The 18598-nt window shown below is 38.7% G+C and overlaps 1 protein-coding gene across 11 annotated transcripts in view; it reads left to right on the top strand.

Moving 5' to 3' along the window:
* The window catches only part of PAK3 (p21 (RAC1) activated kinase 3), a 247993-nt gene that overhangs the window by 182792 nt on the left and 46603 nt on the right, over positions 1-18598 (top strand). For all 11 annotated transcript variants that reach the window (XM_082717310.1, XM_082717317.1, XM_082717315.1 and 8 more), the window contains 2 exons: positions 8916-9047; positions 9807-9972. In XM_082717310.1, coding sequence (XP_082573436.1) covers positions 8916-9047; positions 9807-9972 — 298 coding nt within the window. The remainder of the gene's footprint in view (positions 1-8915; positions 9048-9806; positions 9973-18598) is intronic.

The following is an 18598-nucleotide window of genomic DNA, read 5'->3' as shown; positions in this document are numbered from 1 at the left end:
GTAGATAAAGCTACTATGAACACGCATGTATAAATCTTTATGTAGACAGATGTTTCTATTTCTCTTATGCAAACAATCTTGAAAATAATATTCGTCATGACAGTGACTTCTCTTGACTCAGCACTTACAATGTGCCAGGCACTGGGAGGATAACATTTTGCATTCACTTAGCCTTTCTTGACAACCAGATTAGGTAGGTCTTACCATTGTCTGCATTTTACAGATGAGGTTCAGAGACATGAAATAACTCAACTGAGGTCATACTGCTATACCTCTGGACATCACCTGTTCCAATAAACTGTGATGTGGTGGGGGAGGTGACTTTGCCCAAGCTCACATAGATAGTCTTAGAGAAGTGACTAGAAAATAAGTAACCTAGTTCAAAGTGCTTAGAAGTGATAGAACAGCAGCAAGAATACCCATAGGCATTAGACAGAAAATTATCTTAGACAAGGCTTACCTTTACATGGTTTTATTTTGAAATAAATAACATTAGTGAGTTTCCTAACTGTTGCTTCAAAGAGTACTGGATGATCAACCTTTTATAGAGGACAGATTCTGGCCTGCTTCATGTCACCCTGGGCAATAAGGGTGATAGCAATAAATCAATAGTGGTAATGAGTAAAGACTATGAAATAGTGTGGCAATTAAAAATAGAATTGCCATGTGATCCAGCAAGCCCGCTACTGGGTTGATTCCCAAAAGAATTGACAGCAGGTTTTCACACAGATTTTTTATATGTATACCCATGTTCATAGTGGCATTATTCACAATATATGAAAGGTGGGAGCAACCCATTTGCCCATCAACAGATGAATGGATTAATAAAGGTGATATATCCATGCCATAGAATATTATTCAGCCTTAAAAAGAAAGAACAATCTGGGGTGCCTGGGTGGCTCAGTCGGTTGGGTGTCCAACTTTTGATATTGGCTCAGGTCTTGATCTTGTCTCAGGTGTTGAGCTCAGGGTCATAAGTTCAAGCCTCATTTTGCACTCTCTGCTGAGAATGGAGCCTCCTTAAAAAAAAAAAAAAAGGACATTCTGACACATTGAACATGCTACCACATGAATGAACCTTGAGGACATTATGCCAAGTGAAATAATCCAGTCATGAAAAGACAAATGCTATATGGTTCTACTCAGGAGATACAGGGTACTCTGTATACTGAGTTTGATTTTTGGAAGATGAAAAGTGTTCTGGAGATAGCTTGCACAACAATGTAAATATACTTAGCACTACTGAACTGTACATTTAAAAATGGCTAAGATGGTAAATTTTATGTCATGTATATTTTACCACAATTAAACATAAAAAGAAAAGAAAAGATGAAGTCTCTGGACATTAGGTGTTTAGTCTTATTGTATGAATACTGAATGTGATATGATAATGCATATAAAATATTTAGTATACTACCTAGCGCATACTATATGTTTATTAAATATAAGCTAAAGCAAAAATGCCAGTCTTCCTTGATCAAACTTACCTTTCCTCCCTTGATTTACTTAATATCATTATTATATAATAAATATGACCTGGGTATTCTGGCAAAGAAATAGTTGGTATTTTTTTTTAGGTAGGTAGGTCAGTTATTCTAAATGCTAACCTATTAGGATGGTTAGTAGAATGGTTTTTATTTTTGTCAATGGTTTATATCTCCTGAATTCCTGTCCCTTTCTTTTGAGCTTGCTTCTACTGGTTTTGCTTGTGGAATTCAAACTACATCTACATAATGATCAAAATATTCCACCAAATCAGAAAAAAAATGATGTTCTCACTGTTTGGAGATCAAACAACTGGATATTTACTTTTTTCACATATATTTATCAAGTGCCCTCTTACAACCACTAGGAAATCTGGAGCTTATTCTGGTAAGGGAAGAGAAGTATGCATGTCAAGAAACAAAATACAATATGGACCATGTTACATGCCATAAAATATGTCCATTTGCTATGAGAACTCAGAGAAAAGAGATTATTTTCAGCTGGGTAGGAAAAAGGAAGTAGGCCATTGTCTCAAAGGGCTTAAAGCTCTGTAGGTACTTGGTACATATTTGTTGAATGTTGAGTTGGAAAATGCTTCATAAAAAAGGCTGCATTTGAGCTAGATTGTGAAGGTCTGGTGGGATTGGATCTGTAAAGATGGGGAAAGACATTCTAAGCAAAAGGAAAAACATAAGAAAGGGAACAGTAATGAGGAGAGCATGGGGACAAAATGGTGTGGTTTTGAATGAAGAAAGTTGCAAGAAAAAGAATCATAGGAATTAAGCCTTGAATATTAAGTTGGAGCCAAATCATTGGGACCCTTAAAATGGTATTCCAAGAAACCTGGCCTATTTGCAACAATGTGGATGGAGCTAGAGTGTGTGATGCTAAGTGAAGTCAGTCAGTCAGAGAAAGACAAACATATGATGTCACTCATATATGGAATTTAAGAAACAGAAGAGATGAATGTATAGGAAGGGGGCAGGGAAAGGAAGAGAGGGAAACCAACCATGAGAGACTCTTAATGGTAGAAAACAGAGGGTTGATGGAGGGAGGCAGGGAGGGGGATGGGCTATAGGGGTGAAGGGTAGTAAGGAGGGCACTTGTCATGGTGAACACTGGGTGTTGTAAGTGATGAAGCACTAAATTCTACTCCAGAAACCAATATTGCACTGTATGCTCACTACAAAAACTTTAAATTAAAAAGGAAGGGAGGGAGGGAGGGAGAAATCTGGCCTTTTCCAGTATACATTGGGAAGTTTTTGGAGTTTTTTGGAACAGGAGAATTAGGCAATGAAAGCTTACGCTTTGGGAACGGTTACCTGACAGCAAACATCCAGAGTGAATTAAGGGCGGAAGGTGAGGCTGGATGAAGGGGAGGTCAGTTGGAGGAGTCCCGTAAGCATCCAGGCCATAGGTAACAAGGGCCTAATGGAGATGGTGGTAGCAGGAATGGAGATGAGGTTCAAATGTTAAGGTTATTAATTGGATGTTGGAGGAAAGGTCAAGGTCAAAGGTGATTATAGGCTTCAAGTGATACATGGGTGGGCAGAAGGGTGAAGATGCCATCTTTTGGGAGTTACAAATTTCCATGAGCACATGCTGAGTTTCCTATTGGATAGTTTGGAGTCTGAAGAGCTGGTAGGACTCCCAGGTGGAGATACTAATTAAACCAAGTAACTGAGGCTGGGTTTCTATTGATTGAATGAGCTGGATTAGACCCTTAAGTTTAGGTTGGATCCCTTCAGTGGAACTCAGTTACTTAGGAATGGGGAATTGAGAGCACCCTGTGCTCTCCTTATAATTCCAGGGGGAGATTGCCTTGATGGTCCTTAGGCTTTCTTGCATTAGAAACACTCCCAAGTAGACCTGACTACTCTTTAAGATCTGATTTAATGGAATTGGACAATCCCTTATCGACAGAGCCTAAACTGATCACCAGTTTTGGCATCCTCTAATAGCCTGGGTGGGAATTACCATGGAAGAAGTGTTGTAGTCACTAAATATTTTAAATGATTGACTATCTCATTAATATTGAATTCAGAAGTCCCTCCCTTAGTCCTGTGACATCTGCTTTACTACTCACTTATGGTAGCTTCTTTGATGTGAGTGTATTAAATGCTAAATACTGTTCAGGGACCTACTCTTCAGTTTAAGACTACTTTAAAATCTTATATTTGTATTGGACTATTGAGAGGAAAGAAATGCGTTTAGAATCCTGGACTAGTATCTTGAGTAGAATAGCAACAATACTGCAACTATGTCATGATTTGTGCCCAGAGAAATACTGTGACTGTGTCATGATTTGTCCCAAGAATGTCATGCCTGATTTGTTCAGTTGACACAGACTGAGCTTTCAATTCGAAGTACTGGTTTATTTTGTTCATCTAGATTAGTGGTCCCTGTACTTCAGTGTGTATCAGATCTGCCTGGAGAAGGTGCAAGTCAAAATGGAATGGAACCCCGAAATCCGCATCTTAAGCAAGCACCAGAAATGGCCCATAGACCACACTTAGCGTGATTTGGAGTCTCCAAAGTCTCTACTTCTAATTCCTTTGACCTTTAACAAGGAAGCTCAAAGAAAGAAGAATTTCCTAAGGCAGTTCCTCTATCTGAGGTATTGTCTAGAGCAGGGTTTATAGCTTAGAGTCCATAGGGATTGGCTTCATAAGATCTCTGTGAATTTATATGGAATGGAATAGAATAGAAGAGAATAAAATAGAATTTATATGGAAAAGTGCATACCTACCTGTATCCTTCTGGAGAGATCGGCCAAAGGCTTCAGAGTTCTAAAAGCCTCCAGGACTCCGCTTATGTCAATAATCACGTCCCTTGCCCCACCATGGGCACAAGAATAGTATCACAAATTTTCAGTAAGACAAAAACATTCTTTACTCACTGGTTTAATTCCAGCTAGTTAACATACGTTGTAATTAATATGAATTTCAAGTGTACAGTGTGGTTTCCACACTTCCATAAGACACCCGGCTCTCATCACAGCAAGTGCCCTTTTGAATCCCCATCTCCTATTTCACCCAACACCCCACACACCTCCCCTCCAGTTATCATCTGAAGAGAAACCAGAATATCTATCGACATTCTTTTTCAAGTATTTTTTTTTTTTATTATTTGACAGAGACACCGTGAGAGAGGGAACACAGGGGGATTGAGATAGGGAAAAGTAGGCTTCCTGCAGAACAGGAAGCCTGATGTGGGGCTTGATCCCAGGACCCTGGGATCATGACCTGAGCCAAAGGCAGACATTCAATGGCTGAACCACCCAGGCACCCTTCTTTATCAAGTTTAGACAGACATAGTTACTCTCAGCCTAGAAGGGAGAGCGTACCAACATTATACCTGCAAAACATTATATCTGCAAAAACATTACTAGCAAAACCTGTTAGTAAGCCAAGCTGTTTATTAAACTCTAGCAGCAAGAAAGAGCCCTCCCTTTATAGAGTTTTGCAGTGTATTAAAAAGGGGATGTCAGGAAAGAACATTTATAGGGTTTTAGAGCATGGCTATATGATTTTATTTTATTTCATTTTAAGATTTTATTTATTTATTGGAGAGTGAGAGTACACACATGAGAGAGGGAGGCAGAGAGAGAGAAAGGAAGAAGCAGACTGTGATAAAAAGGGAGCCTGACCTAGGACTCAGTACCCAGACCCTGGGATCATGACCTGCGCTAAAGGCAGACACTAACCTGACTAAGCCACCTAAGTAGCCTTGATTTTATTTTTAAAAATCTATTTATTTGTTTGAGGGGGAGAGGGGCAGAGGGAGAGAGAGAGAGAGGCAGACTTCCTGATGGGCCCTATGTGGGGCTCAGTCTCAGTTCCCTGAGATCATGACCAGAGCATAAATCCAGAGCCTGATGCTTAACCCACTGAGCCACCCAGGCACCTCATGGCTGTGTGATTTTAAAGCATGTCTTACAAGGCAAGGTACAGGTTAGGATTGTGCAGTGTTTGTGATTAAATAGCTTTAGGTTGGTGAAGTGAGAGTCTTCAAAAGAGTCTTGGTGAACAAGCTGTTATTCTTACTAAGTAAAATGCTTCAGTTGGTTCAGTCTTATCTTCTAAGAATAAGCATTTCTTGAAGTAAGAAACTGCTAGTTTTGCTTGTTCTCATAGTGTTTAACATAAGAACAGGAAAATATGCTCTCACCTGATGCTGTTTAACACAGGGAAAAGAAAATAGGCCCAGCCCCAGTATTCTTTACACAGGGATGGGTAAGTATGCCTGGTCCTATTCTTACTTAACGTGGGGCCAGGAAATTATGTTGATTTCAGTCCTCAGGACCAACACCTGGTGTTCTAGCTATGTTCTGGGTCAGCTCATGTTCCCTGGCCCATCTGTCATGCAAAAAATAATGTCCCCTGGGGCGCTTGCATTGCTCAGTTGGTTAAGTGTCTGCCTTTAGCTCAGGTCATGATCCTGGGATCCTGGATCGAGCCCCACGTTGGGTTCTTTGCTCAGGGGAAGCCTGCTTCTCCCTCTCTCTCTGCCTGCCGCTCCCCCTGCTTGTGCATGCTCTCTCTCTCCCTCTCTCTCTCTCTCTCTCTGTATGTCAAGTAAATAAATAAAATCTAAAAACAAACAAACAAAAACAATGTCCCCTGAAAGCCACACATTCTATCTAACCAACCAGCCAACATAATAGTATAGTGTCTGGTCCCAGATAAACAGAAACATTGGTCTTCTTCCTCCCCCACATACCTTCAGAAGGTGAAAAACTTTAGGTTTCCTAACAGCCCTTTTTCTGTCCTCAGAGATGGGGAGTGTCCCCCATATGAAACAGGAATAGTGAGGTTAGTAATGAATGTTAAGAAACAGTGACATTTTGCAGACAGCTCTTCTTTAGTTAAATAGTCACCATTGAGATGTACATGGTTACCTCTTGGTCAGTAGTACTGCTTAGTCTTTGTACCAGTCTGAGAAATCTAGACCTAGGCCCATTTTATTTGGCAAAGGGCATTTTTAGATCCTTGTAGGCTGTATATACATTCTCATTTATGGAGACTACATGGTGTGTTATATCAAATATATTAAAGGGCACCTCTGCCCCATATAATTTTTTTGCTGTAAACTCTTTAAAGTGATATTTTTAAAATATTGATTTTGAAATTATGTGATTACAAGTAACACTGAATTTTTGGTTAGGTATCATTTATTGGAAGTCATTATGACTACTCAGCAATGGTTTCTAAAGACAATCTAATCTACAGTTTGGTTTTTAATGCAGTGAAATGTCTGTAACTACTAGATTGAAGTCACTACGTGAAGTTGACATATATACTTCATAGACAAGTCATTAGACATTACTTACTTTAGATTTTAATAGTTTTTTGTTACATTTTGGAGGCAAAGACTTATTTCTGACTTTAGATATTTTCATAGGCTCATGGAAAGCTTAGTGTTCCTAACCATAGTTCATATTGCCTGATAGATTAGATAGCTTCATTTGCCATATAACAAGTAGTCCGTTTATATGCAGTTCTACCCTTCTGCCAGTGAACAATGATTGGGTGCATTCTTGATCCCAGCTGGCGTAAGGTAGAGCAGAACTTTCTGAAACAAAATAATCTCAAAGCAAACACCGATAAACTAGAAACAATTTCTAAGTTTCCCCACTGAAGTGCCTTGAAGAATTAGTCTTTTACAAGAAGAAACTGATTTTTTTTTCTGGCAATTTAATGTCATTAACACATGTCACTTTCCACACAGCTATAGTACAACATAATAGCTTAGCTCTTTTGGACAAATTAGGACTAAATTACAGGTGTATAATAAGAAAACCAATATCAACTAAGCATATAAATTTCAGTCTATGAGCCACTCATTATGTGTATCAGGGCAAGCAGATATTCTTTCAAATACTTTCTTATAAATTCTAAGTTGTCTTCCTTTTCACAGTAGATAAATCTTGCCATCTCTGATCAGATATATGATTGAATCTTATAGCTCTACCATCAATTTATACATGATTGTAGAAGACCCGAGTTGAATTTCAACCATAGGCTGAGGTCCTTTGATGTTACAGTCTATTATTAGGCTCTCTGCATTTAACTTAGGAGTTTTGTCCTCAAGAAATGAAAATTATTTCTTAGGACTAGTTTGAGCCAGTATACCCAAAGGCATCAACCAAAAACCAATACATACACACACACCAAAAAATAAAAAACCATCCATAGTAATGCTTTCCAATAGAAATGAATGTCATAAAAGCCATATACGTAACTTTAAATTTTCTAGTAACCACATAGAAAAAAAAAGAAATAGATGAAATTTTTAATGACATTTTACTTAGCCAAATGTATTCAAAATATTATCATTTCAGCATATACACAACATAAAAGGAAATGTCTTTCACCACGGAACTATTTTATAGTTTTTTTCATGTAATATATTCAACATGCAATATATATGTTACACTTACAACACACCTCAATTCAGACTACTCACATTGGAATTGTTCATTAGCCATGGACAACACAGACCTCTATCATTATTCAGTGATTTTTAAACTTGAGCCTGAACCAGAATCACCTGGAAGGCTTGTCATAACACACTATTATGCCCCACTCCCAGAGTTATGATTCATTAGTGTGGGTAGAGCCCAAGAATTTGCATTTCTAACAAGTTCCTGGTGATGATGCTGGCCTGGGGACCACAATTTGAGAACCATGGTCAAGGTGCTTTCAAAATTCAGCTTTGGAACCATTTTTACCCCTGCATTGATATGAATGATGAAGAACCGATCCTAGATACGATGATAGTTGTTTTTGGTGGTGGTATTGCAGTTTTTAACATTGCAAAGCACCATTTATACCTGTTGGTTAAGACTGAATAATTATTTATGTTGATGAATATTCCTTAGATCTTCATGTCTGTTATTTTCTGAGTGCTTCTTTCCAGGAGGCTGAACAGGGAAGCAACATTTATGGGCTTGCTTGTACTTAGTGAGTATTTGCAGAGCTGTATTAATACCATATCCATATGCATGCTCTGATCTTTAGGCACAAAATAGCCCTTTTCTGGTCGACAAACTATCAGTCAACAAATGGACAATCGGCCCAGTACAAATTCAAGGCTTTAATAACATTTTTAAAATATATTATTCATTGATTTCCAAAACATTGAACTCTCAAATACTAAATGAATAGCTCACTGTTTCTGAGCTCAGTGGAAAATAAGAAAGATTTTTTTTAAAAAATGTCATGATGTTTAAAACCATGACCTGAATTTACCTCGGAATGTGGGCAGTCCCGGTCACCAAAATGTAGAAGCTCTGCTAATTTGTAAAAGGTGCAGTTTTTTTTTTTTCATATCCCTATGTGATCCAATATTCCATTTCCCTTTTCTCATTTCTGAGAAAAACAATGGGATGTTAATACCTGGTCTCTAACCTTTGTTTTTGTCATAAGAGTACAAAAACAGCATCAGAGCCTCCTTTGGCTCCTCCAGTGTCTGAAGAAGAAGATGAAGAAGAGGAAGAAGAAGAAGACGACAACGAGCCCCCACCAGTTATCGCACCGAGACCCGAGCATACAAAATCAGTAAGTCACGAATGACTGTTTCTAAGTGACTCAAAAGATGTCCTCTGGAACAACTGTAGAGTCAGAATCTAGTCCATCCACACCTACCTATTGAGTATCTACTGTGTTCCCTGAACTAGAATATCAGGTACAACCTTGGTTGAGGTTGCTCTTTGGGGATACAAGATGGTACGTGACAATTAGAGAATTAGGTCAGAATTAGCACAGCATATATGGGGAACCTCAGAAAGTGGGATCCTGAGAGCTTTCAAGAACAGTATATTTGAAGCAACTTGAAGCTCTTGCTTAATAATTAATTAATCACTTGACTTTAAAAACTCACCAGGGGTCGGGGTTGGGGCATGGAGGTGGAATGAATAGTCAAGGCACAGAGGATTATTGGGGAAATAACAAAACTCCATTGCCATTGTGGCGGATACACATCATTATACATTTGTCCAAACCTATAAAATGTATACCCTAAGAGAGAACTGTATGTAAACCATGGACTTTGGGTGATTATGACACATGAGTGTAGGTTCATCAGTTGTCAGGAATGTCCTACACTGGGCAGGGGGTGTTGGCAATGGGGGAGGCTATGATGTGTGGGCACAGAGGGCAGTTGGGAAATCCTCTCAACTTGACTGTGAACCAAAAACTGCTTTAAAATTTTGTGTTAATGAAAAAAAATAAAACTTCATTGCCATGACAACATGTTGACCTCATAACCCTTTTCCTGGCCTACTGTTTTCATCGTAGAATTGTTTTCTTATCTTTAAGATCTACACTCGTTCTGTGCTGGAATCCATTGCTTCACCAGCAGCACCAAATAAAGAGGTCACACCACCTTCTGCTGAGAATGCCAACTCCAGTACTTTGTACAGAAACACGGATCGGCAAAGGAAAAAATCTAAGATGACAGACGAGGAGATCCTAGAGAAGCTAAGTGAGTTTGGGGAGTATTTTGTTTTGATTTCTTTTGTTTTCTGCCATCATTTCTTCATGGGATGGTCTCTTGTAAAACACTTAAAGTGGGTACTGATCTTTTCAAAGTGTGGGCCTCCTTGCATGAACTCTAGACTCCCTGAAGTCAAAAGATGTAAAAGTTTGAACTTGCTCTGTATTCCAAATCACTCCTTCCCCCATGCTCCAAATTTGACAGAAACTAAATATTTTCGCTTGATAAAATCAATTAAGGTGAAAACTTGACATGATGAATTAAACAGTGTTTTACTTTAAAATGATGCTCCCGAAAAGAATAAAATAATCTGATGACATATCTTTTGATCATCCCCCGAGGTCTCCCAAATGATCCATCACAATAGATAAGGCAAGCTCAGGGCTCATTGCAGTCAATCAAAACCAGCAGCCATAGTAATATAGTCTTTTCCCTTAACTTAGGAGCATTTCTATGTGGAAAAGGGGAACAGGGCCAGCAAATGCTCCCAAACTCCCTCCCATGGTGTCATGATTGCGTACACACTTGTGCATACACACTCCAGTTTCACAAAACAATCCTCTTTCAGTTAGCTTTCTGGATTGAGGAGATTTAAGAAAAAGACATTGTCTGCTGAGAAGAGCCAAAGGTCTGTGAAACAGTCATTAAACTCATGATCCAGAAGCATCTAACACATTTCTGGTTATTTACAATCAGTGCCCTCAGTCTTACTAACTCCTCTTCATCCTTCGAACCCCAACTCAAATGGGAGAGGACTGTGTCTCCTTTCCCTGAATGTCCAGCTCTTTAAAAAAAGGTGCTTGGTACATAAAGGTATTTAACAGATGCTTTTTGAGTGAATGAATGAAAGAGTGAGCAAAAAAACATGTACCTTGACTGAGTCCCTGCTTGTCTTTTCTATGTAAGAAGCTTTGGAGGAAACCATAGAAAAACAATTTCCTGCCATCAGGAAACTTACAATTTTATTTGGATAATAAGATTCAATAATGTAATACAATTAGAGAAAAGGAAGCTGTCTGGTTTCATGCAAATTTCCATCTCATCTCAGGGAAGGAAGAGAGTGGTTCCCACTGGATACCTCAGGGAAACTCTGCATAAGTGCTTGTGGGGCCATCTTGCCCCTCCAGGAAATACTTGGCAATATCCAGAGACATGTTTATAGTCACAGCACAGGGAAGGCTACTGGCCTGTAGTGGATAGAGGCTAGGTATGTTTCGAAAATCTCTACATTGCTAAAGACATGCTGCTCCTTTCCCTTCTGTGACAAAGAATTATTCAGCCCCGAATGTCAGTAGTGTTGAGGTTGAGACATTCTGAGCTAGATGTATTTGGAAAGGCAAAGGCTGGCAGTGAGCGTTTAGAACCAGAATCACTGGGACTTCAGCCATCTGACTTTACTATACATGATTAAGTATGCCTCTGGTGCTAATACCTACTATTTGCTGTAATAACAGTAGTAATAATTTGCATCTATTGAGATTTCTCAGTGCTGGCCACTTTACATACATGGTAAGGTTTAATTTTCATAATATCTTGGGGTAGATTTAAATATCCTCATTTGATAGATCGCTGAAATTAAGCCTCAAAAAAATAAAGAGACCAGGTTACCAAACTAAAATGAGTGGTAGAACCCGAGTTTGAACTCAACTCTGTTTGCCTTCAAAGGTTACACTAGTTCTATTAACCCACTTTGCTTCTGCATATCCCAACTCTCTATATATAGAAGAGGGAAGGTAAAAGAAAGACTTTTCTGAATAATTCCTATTCAATTATTCAGACAGTTACCTCAAATCTTTTCTTTATTTCATACATGTAGACATGACCCTGTGAGATTTTATTAGATTTTTAAAATCTGACAGCTTTGCTTTCATTAAAAAAAAAGACTATGATGGGTCTTTGTTTCAAATCTTAATTGATTTATGAGAATGCAGATGCATTTTTAGGTTTCTTATACTTACTGACAGAGAGACGAGCCTTCTCTTGTGCCAAAATGTGGCTTTCCTTGCAGACTGTAATGGTGCCTGAACCATGGTCACTCTTATTGCTTGTGTATTCTGCCCTGCCCTGAGCAACATGATGAAGAGGAGTAAGCTGCCTTTGATTACATTTATAAATGAAGGATTGGGTGTTTTCTTCTCAACTTGAAACTGTTCGGGCTTTGGGAGACTCACTTTCTCTCTGGTCTGTAGGCCACCTGTAACTGCCAATCTGACTTCATGCTTCCAGATCTTGGCAGGGAGAACCTACAGAGAAATGGTAGAATGCTTTTCATGAAGCGGGTCCAGGCTGAGCTCTACTGCAAAGTCTGCAAAGTGGGTCTTTCCTACTTCTGCTGCATCTGTGGACATGCACCCCCTATGTGCCTTCTCTCTCTGCCACAGCCTCACTCTATAAGTTCAGATGATTTATTTCACACCTCTGAGCATCAGAGATAAGAATCATAATGGCATTTGAGGATTCTGTCTATAGGATGGATTTTTTTAAAAAGATTTTATTTATTTATTTATTCGACACACAGAAAGAAAGAGGGAAACAAGAGGCAGACGGAGAAGCAGGCTCAGGGAGACTGACACAGGGCTCAATCCCAGGACCCTGGGATTATGACCTGAGAAGAAGGCAGATGCTTAATGACTGAGCCACCTAGATACCCCTATAGGATGGATTTTATGTAACTCAACCTGTGACTAAGAAGACAAGTATTGGAGTCAGAAATGACAAGCCCCTTTCTTGTGCTCCTCTGGGCAAGTGATTTAACTTTCCTTGACCTCTTTTTCCTCATCTAAAAAGAAAAATATGGAGATATCAATAGTACCAATGTCATGGCATAATAATAATAATTAAATGAGAATCAGGCATATAAAAACCACAGCCACAGTCCCTCGTACACAGTAGGTGCTCAGTAAATGGTAATTACCATTTTATTACATGAATGTAAAGCCTTAGTAAGATCGTACACTTGACCGGGCTTTGGAATGAATCATAAGGGAGTCTGAGTCATAGGCCCAGACTAGCTGTGTGTCCTTAGGCCAGTCAGTCAACTCCTCTGAATTTCAGTTTCTTCATTGGAAAAATGGAAGTAGTACTAGTACCAATGTGATAGGGATTTGGTGAGGACTAAACAAGGTAAAGTATGTAAGACACCTAACACAATAAATAGTAGTACACATTTAATCATATTATTTTTGTCAAATGAGAGCCACCATATTTTGCAACATAAAAAAAGTGGGGGTCGCCCAGTGGGACAGAATGTTTGAAACCAGCAATGAGCTAAGATGCATTGTCCTTATACAGAAGTGATTGAGAGAATCAAGGCCCCCTTTGGAGCTTAGGGAAGGAGTCAATGAGCCTGTGCTAAGAGGCAAAGGAGAGGAGGCTGGGAGCCAGAGAGTTCAAGGAAGAGCCTATAGCCCATACCAGAGCAGATCCCACCAAAAGCATGGGGAAGGAGGGAGGGCAGCCATCTTTGGGCTCAGGGATCCAATTACTGTGAGGTGGGCAGCCCAGACCACAGAGCCGCCAGACTATTCCTCTTCTACACAGTTGCTGATTGTGGGGGCCAGACTATGGGATCATTAATAGCTGAAATAAACAGATCATCTTTCAGTTTTACACAGACAGATAGCCTGGGTCTGGCTTGTTCATTGTGGTCTGTCTGAATCTGTTGGAAAATAAAGAAACCCCTACATTTTAGAGAAAATTTCCAAAAGGCACTGTCAGCAAAATGGTACAAGGCAGGAAATTTATTTTGGGCCCCACCATCACCTCCTCTTCTTGTCCCTCCCCTTCTCCAGTGTTCCCCACTCAAAACTCTTCTAATTTCCCCCTCAGATGGACTAATATTAATTTAGAGAATTATTTTTTGCTTTTTTCTCAGGAATCCAAACCTCCTCGGTATGCTAAAGGAATAATCTTTTCAATGGTCAGAGTTCAACTTAGCTTAATATGTAGGTAAATACCCTGGTAAGATTTTCTGTCACTGAAACCACACCATGAACCCTATTTTCAAATACTACTATTTAGTCATTTCTTAAGTCCTCATACTTTCAAATTAATAGTTGGCTTCTTATTTAAGAAATTGCCCTGGTAGGAAAATTGTCTTGGTGCGGCTTTTTTTTTTTTTTATCCTTTTGATTTTGAGTTGCTCATTTTTGTCACTGTTTTCCCCTGTCGTGTCACAGTGGGGTTTTTCTTCCCTTTCCTTAGCGTAATTTATAAAAACCGATTACAGTGGCTCTGATGAAAGAGGTCACTTGAAAAGCTTGTTTTGTGATTGGGAATCATAAACAAGACCTCCTGTGCACTTGCCTCACATCAGTAGATGGCAGCACACACTCTCCTGTGAAGGGTAGTGGGTGTGGAGACGCCATTTTATTTGAACAGCAGTTCAATCCAGAGGCAGGAGCTCATCAAAATGGCTGTCTTTTGGAAATCCTCATGAAAGGATTTATTTCCAGTTGTTTTTTTTTTTTTTTTAAACTCTGCATTCCAAGGAAATAAAGGTTGAGTAATTTACTACCATAAAACCTCATTAACTGAACCCTGCCAATTGAAATTGGTCATAATTCAGAAAGTGGCTTGGGCTGAAGCTTATTTGCTTTTGTTCAGTCTATGGAAAAGAGTTTGCTCAGCAACTTAATAGTATAACTTTCTTAGAAGACTATAAACTCCTTAATAAAATGATGGTTTCAAGTGACTTTCAAATTGTCATTTCATTACAAAAAAAAAATAAAGTAAAATAAAGAAAGAAAGAAAGAAAAGAAAAAAAGAAGCAAGTCCAGGCCTTTATCCATTAACAGCTGACTTGAATAAGGATAGTTCTCAGTGATGTAGAAATCTGTAAGACGATTTGAAAGGTGAAGTGGCAATTCAGAAATTGTTAAATTAAGGTGGCATTCTGTAGATGTAACTCAAGTAAAATACATTCTCCAACCCCTTTCTTAAAATATGGGGTATTCACAAAAGGAAATGCCTAATTGCATTTGAGTTCAATGCAACAGACAGTAATTGAGTAATTAATGTATTTCTCACACAACATTGTTTGGGGAGGTGCTAAGGATACACAAATGAGTGAGATCTGACTCTTGTCCTTTAGACATAGTTTATAAGGGGATGTCAAATATATAAAGATGGATATATGGTGTATTTAGTATAGAGAAGTACTGTAAGTGCAAAGGCAAAAGAGACAGAAAGAGAGAGAGGAGATACAGTAGAATAAAGGGGAATTACTAATTTTATTTGAAAAAAAATCAGGGAAGTCTTCCTAGAAGAGGTGCCATCGAAGCTAAACTGAAGCATGAATAGGAGCTTGAAAATTTAAGAAGGACATTCCAGGCAGGAGAATAGCAAGTTTAGATGGTAGGAAGGCATATGCCCAGGAATGCTAACTTATTCAATGTCACTTAATTATATCATTGGTGGTAGGTAGAAGGATTAGAGTCTTAAGAAAGGAAGCTTACCTGTCAAGCAAGAGCTCACCATTACCTGCAGTTTGTTATGGTCAAAGCAATGAGGCCTGAGTGGGGAAGTGGTGGAAAAGAGATGGAGAATGAAGCAAAAGTCAGATATGAAGGGCCTTGTACTCCCTGCCAAGGAGTTTGAAATTTACCCTGTAGGCATCAGGGGGAGCTTTGAGGACTTCTGAACCAGGGAATCACATGATTGCATTTGCACTTAGAGCACCCTGCCAGATTGAAGTGTGGAGCCCAGATTGGAGTGTGACGAGGCTAGCAGTTGGGAGTCCAGTGAGGAGGCTGTTAGAATAGCCCAGACAAAAACAATGAGGGCCCAACTAGAACAGTAGGAATGAGGAAGGGACAGATTGACAAGGTCTCTGGGAGGTAAACAGATGCAGGCTCAGAACTTGGAGGACAGCCGCATGGAGGTAGTGAATGAGAGGAATGAATCAGATCGGACTCCCAGATTTGTGATTTGGGCTACTGAGTGGATAGACAGTAGTTCAGTGGACTGAGATTGGAAATGCAGAGAAAAAGCATTATAACAACTCACATATCATGTATGTCTTATTTAACTTCACTGAAACATGGACTTGTGTTATGAAAAAACAAACCACCACCCCCACCACCAACAAATCTAACAGCTTGATAAACAGTCCAGGACTGAAACATTTATTTTTATTTCAAGGTATACCATCTACTGGTAGGTCTGAATGCTAGGTATTGTTTATAGCACACAGTTTAGCACTCAAATATATACTTTCTTGTCCTCATTCATTTGGTCAATAAATATCTATTCAGTGACAGCCATTGTTCTAGACACTGAAGTTATAGAGAAGAAAAGACAAGGTTTTTGCCCTCAAGAAGAAACATGAGAATCTTATTAGAGGGATCAGAGAAGAATTAAAAAATTAGGATGACTTGAGATAATGTTTAAGTAATAAATAGGAATTTGTGGGTTAGATAGAAAAGGAAAAGGGGGAGCATCTGCAAAGACCTAAGCCTTCGATAGTGATAGCATTACTAGGATTTAAAGTAGGAGGGATGGAGAGTAGAGGAATTATATGAGATTAGTCTTGTTAGGTAGGCATTGGTTGGTGCTAGACAGTAAAGAGCATTCTATGCCAGACTAAGAAATTTGGACTTGATTATGTAGCAAGGAGGAAATTTTGAGGCATTGTAAGGAAGAGTGAAATCATTCTGAAGAAGGGCAACTGTACATATCAGCTTACCCAGGAAAGTCTTGGTTTGTGAACTATATGGTGGCCCTATTCATAAAGCATTGTGGAAGATAAAGAAGGTTGAGTGTTGAGGTAGCTAAGGACTAGTGCAATTGTTTGGAAAAGAGGTGTTAAGGGCCTGAACAATGGCACTGGCCTTGGGCATGAAGAGGAGGGAATGAATAAGAGAAGACATTAGGAGATAGAATGTAGAGACCTTCTCTTAAATAGTTCATGCTGTAAATCTTATCCTATTGACACTACACTTCTTTGGAATAGAGCCATGATAGTTAGATATAAGTCAAAGGTAATGGTACCAATATGTTTGCTTTAAAAAAAAAAAAAAGGAGGGGGGGGGCAGAGACATCCAGATAAATGATTCTGTTCAAGGTAATCCACTTGAGAACCTAAACCTGTATTCCCATGATGCTGTTATGGCCCAGAATTTTTCTGCATTCATTCAAGCCCTGCATTGAAGGGCCAATGGCACTTCTTTTAGATTTGTTTTGAGCGGTAGTGGTGTATTCATCCTCTGAGTACTGAATTTGGTATTGTGAAATAAAAAAACCCCAATATTTGTTTCCCATAGCCAAACATGATAAATTTAATGTTTTTCTTGCATGGTTATAAACCACCTTATTCTCCAATGTTTAGAACAGTCTATAGAAACACAAAGTAGATTGGTGGTTGCCTAGGGGGAGGGATGGATGAACAGTGACTGCGAACAGGTACATGGTTTCTTTCTGGGATGATCAAAACCTCCTAAAATGAGATTATGGTGAAATTAAATAATTTTTCGTAACTCAAAAAAGTTATGAAAATCCATTGAATTGTACACTTAATTTTTTCCTTTAAAAAAAAATACTGGGCACTGCTTTTGCTACACCCCACGTAATTTGATAGATTGTATTTAATTTTCATTTAGTTCAAAGTATTTTTAAATTTCTCTTGAGCTATCTTCTTTCACGCATGTCTTAGTTAAATACCTTGGGATTTTCCCGTTGTCTTTCTGCTATTGATTTTTAGTTTGTATCCATTATGATTAGAAAAGGCATTGTGTACGATTTCAACCTCGTAAAATTTGCTAAGGCTTGCTTTGCTGCCTAACATGTGCTCTATCCTGGAGAATGTTCCATGTACACTTGAAAGAAATGTGTATTCCTCAGTTGCTGAGTGAGGAGTTCCATCAATGTATTAGCTCTAATGGATCCATAGTGGTGTTTGTGTCCTCCATTTCCTTGCCGATCTTCTCTAAGGTTGTTCAATCCATTATTGAAAGCAAGCTATTAATTAAAGTCTCCCACCATTATTGTGTTGCTGTCAATAGCTCCCTTCACTCTTGTCAGTGTTTGCTTCATACATTTGGGAGCACCGATGAATTGCACCCTTTAAATGAGTGAGCTTTTATGGTATGGAAGTCATATTCCAGTAAAGTTATTACTAAAAAGTGGAGTGCAGGGAGGGTTCTGGGTTTGGGGGTGTAGGATTTCAGAAAGCATGAGTCTCGTTGCTTTATGAGTCAACTTTGTTCTTTATTAGACCCCATCACTCTTAGCGCAGTACTGGGTACATAGTCATGGCTCAAGAGATATTTGTCCAGCAGAACTGAATATAGTGTAGCACTCAATTTCTCTCCAATTCAGAGAAGATAGTGATTTTATCAAATAGTTCATGCAAGTTCTTAGATGTTTGTATCTCCTGATCTACAGTATCCTTTTATGCGAACTTTTTATAAATGTTGAGTTGTGTCCAGTCCTTTTTGTTTCTCAAACATCATCAATTTTGAATATAAAACAGCACAGGTTATTACTATTTTAATTAATATATTACTGTTTGTTACTTTAACTTAAAACATATTATTAGCCATAAAAATTATAGAAAATACATGAAAATATTGCTCTGATGTTTTGTTTGTCATTGACTGTGGCATTGTAATTTTTA

Source organism: Mustela nivalis (assembly GCF_964662115.1).
Source record: "Mustela nivalis genome assembly, chromosome: X".
NCBI lineage: Eukaryota > Metazoa > Chordata > Mammalia > Carnivora > Mustelidae > Mustela > Mustela nivalis.
Note: the sequence above shows the minus strand (reverse complement) of the source record. Positions and strands in the feature narration are given on the sequence as shown.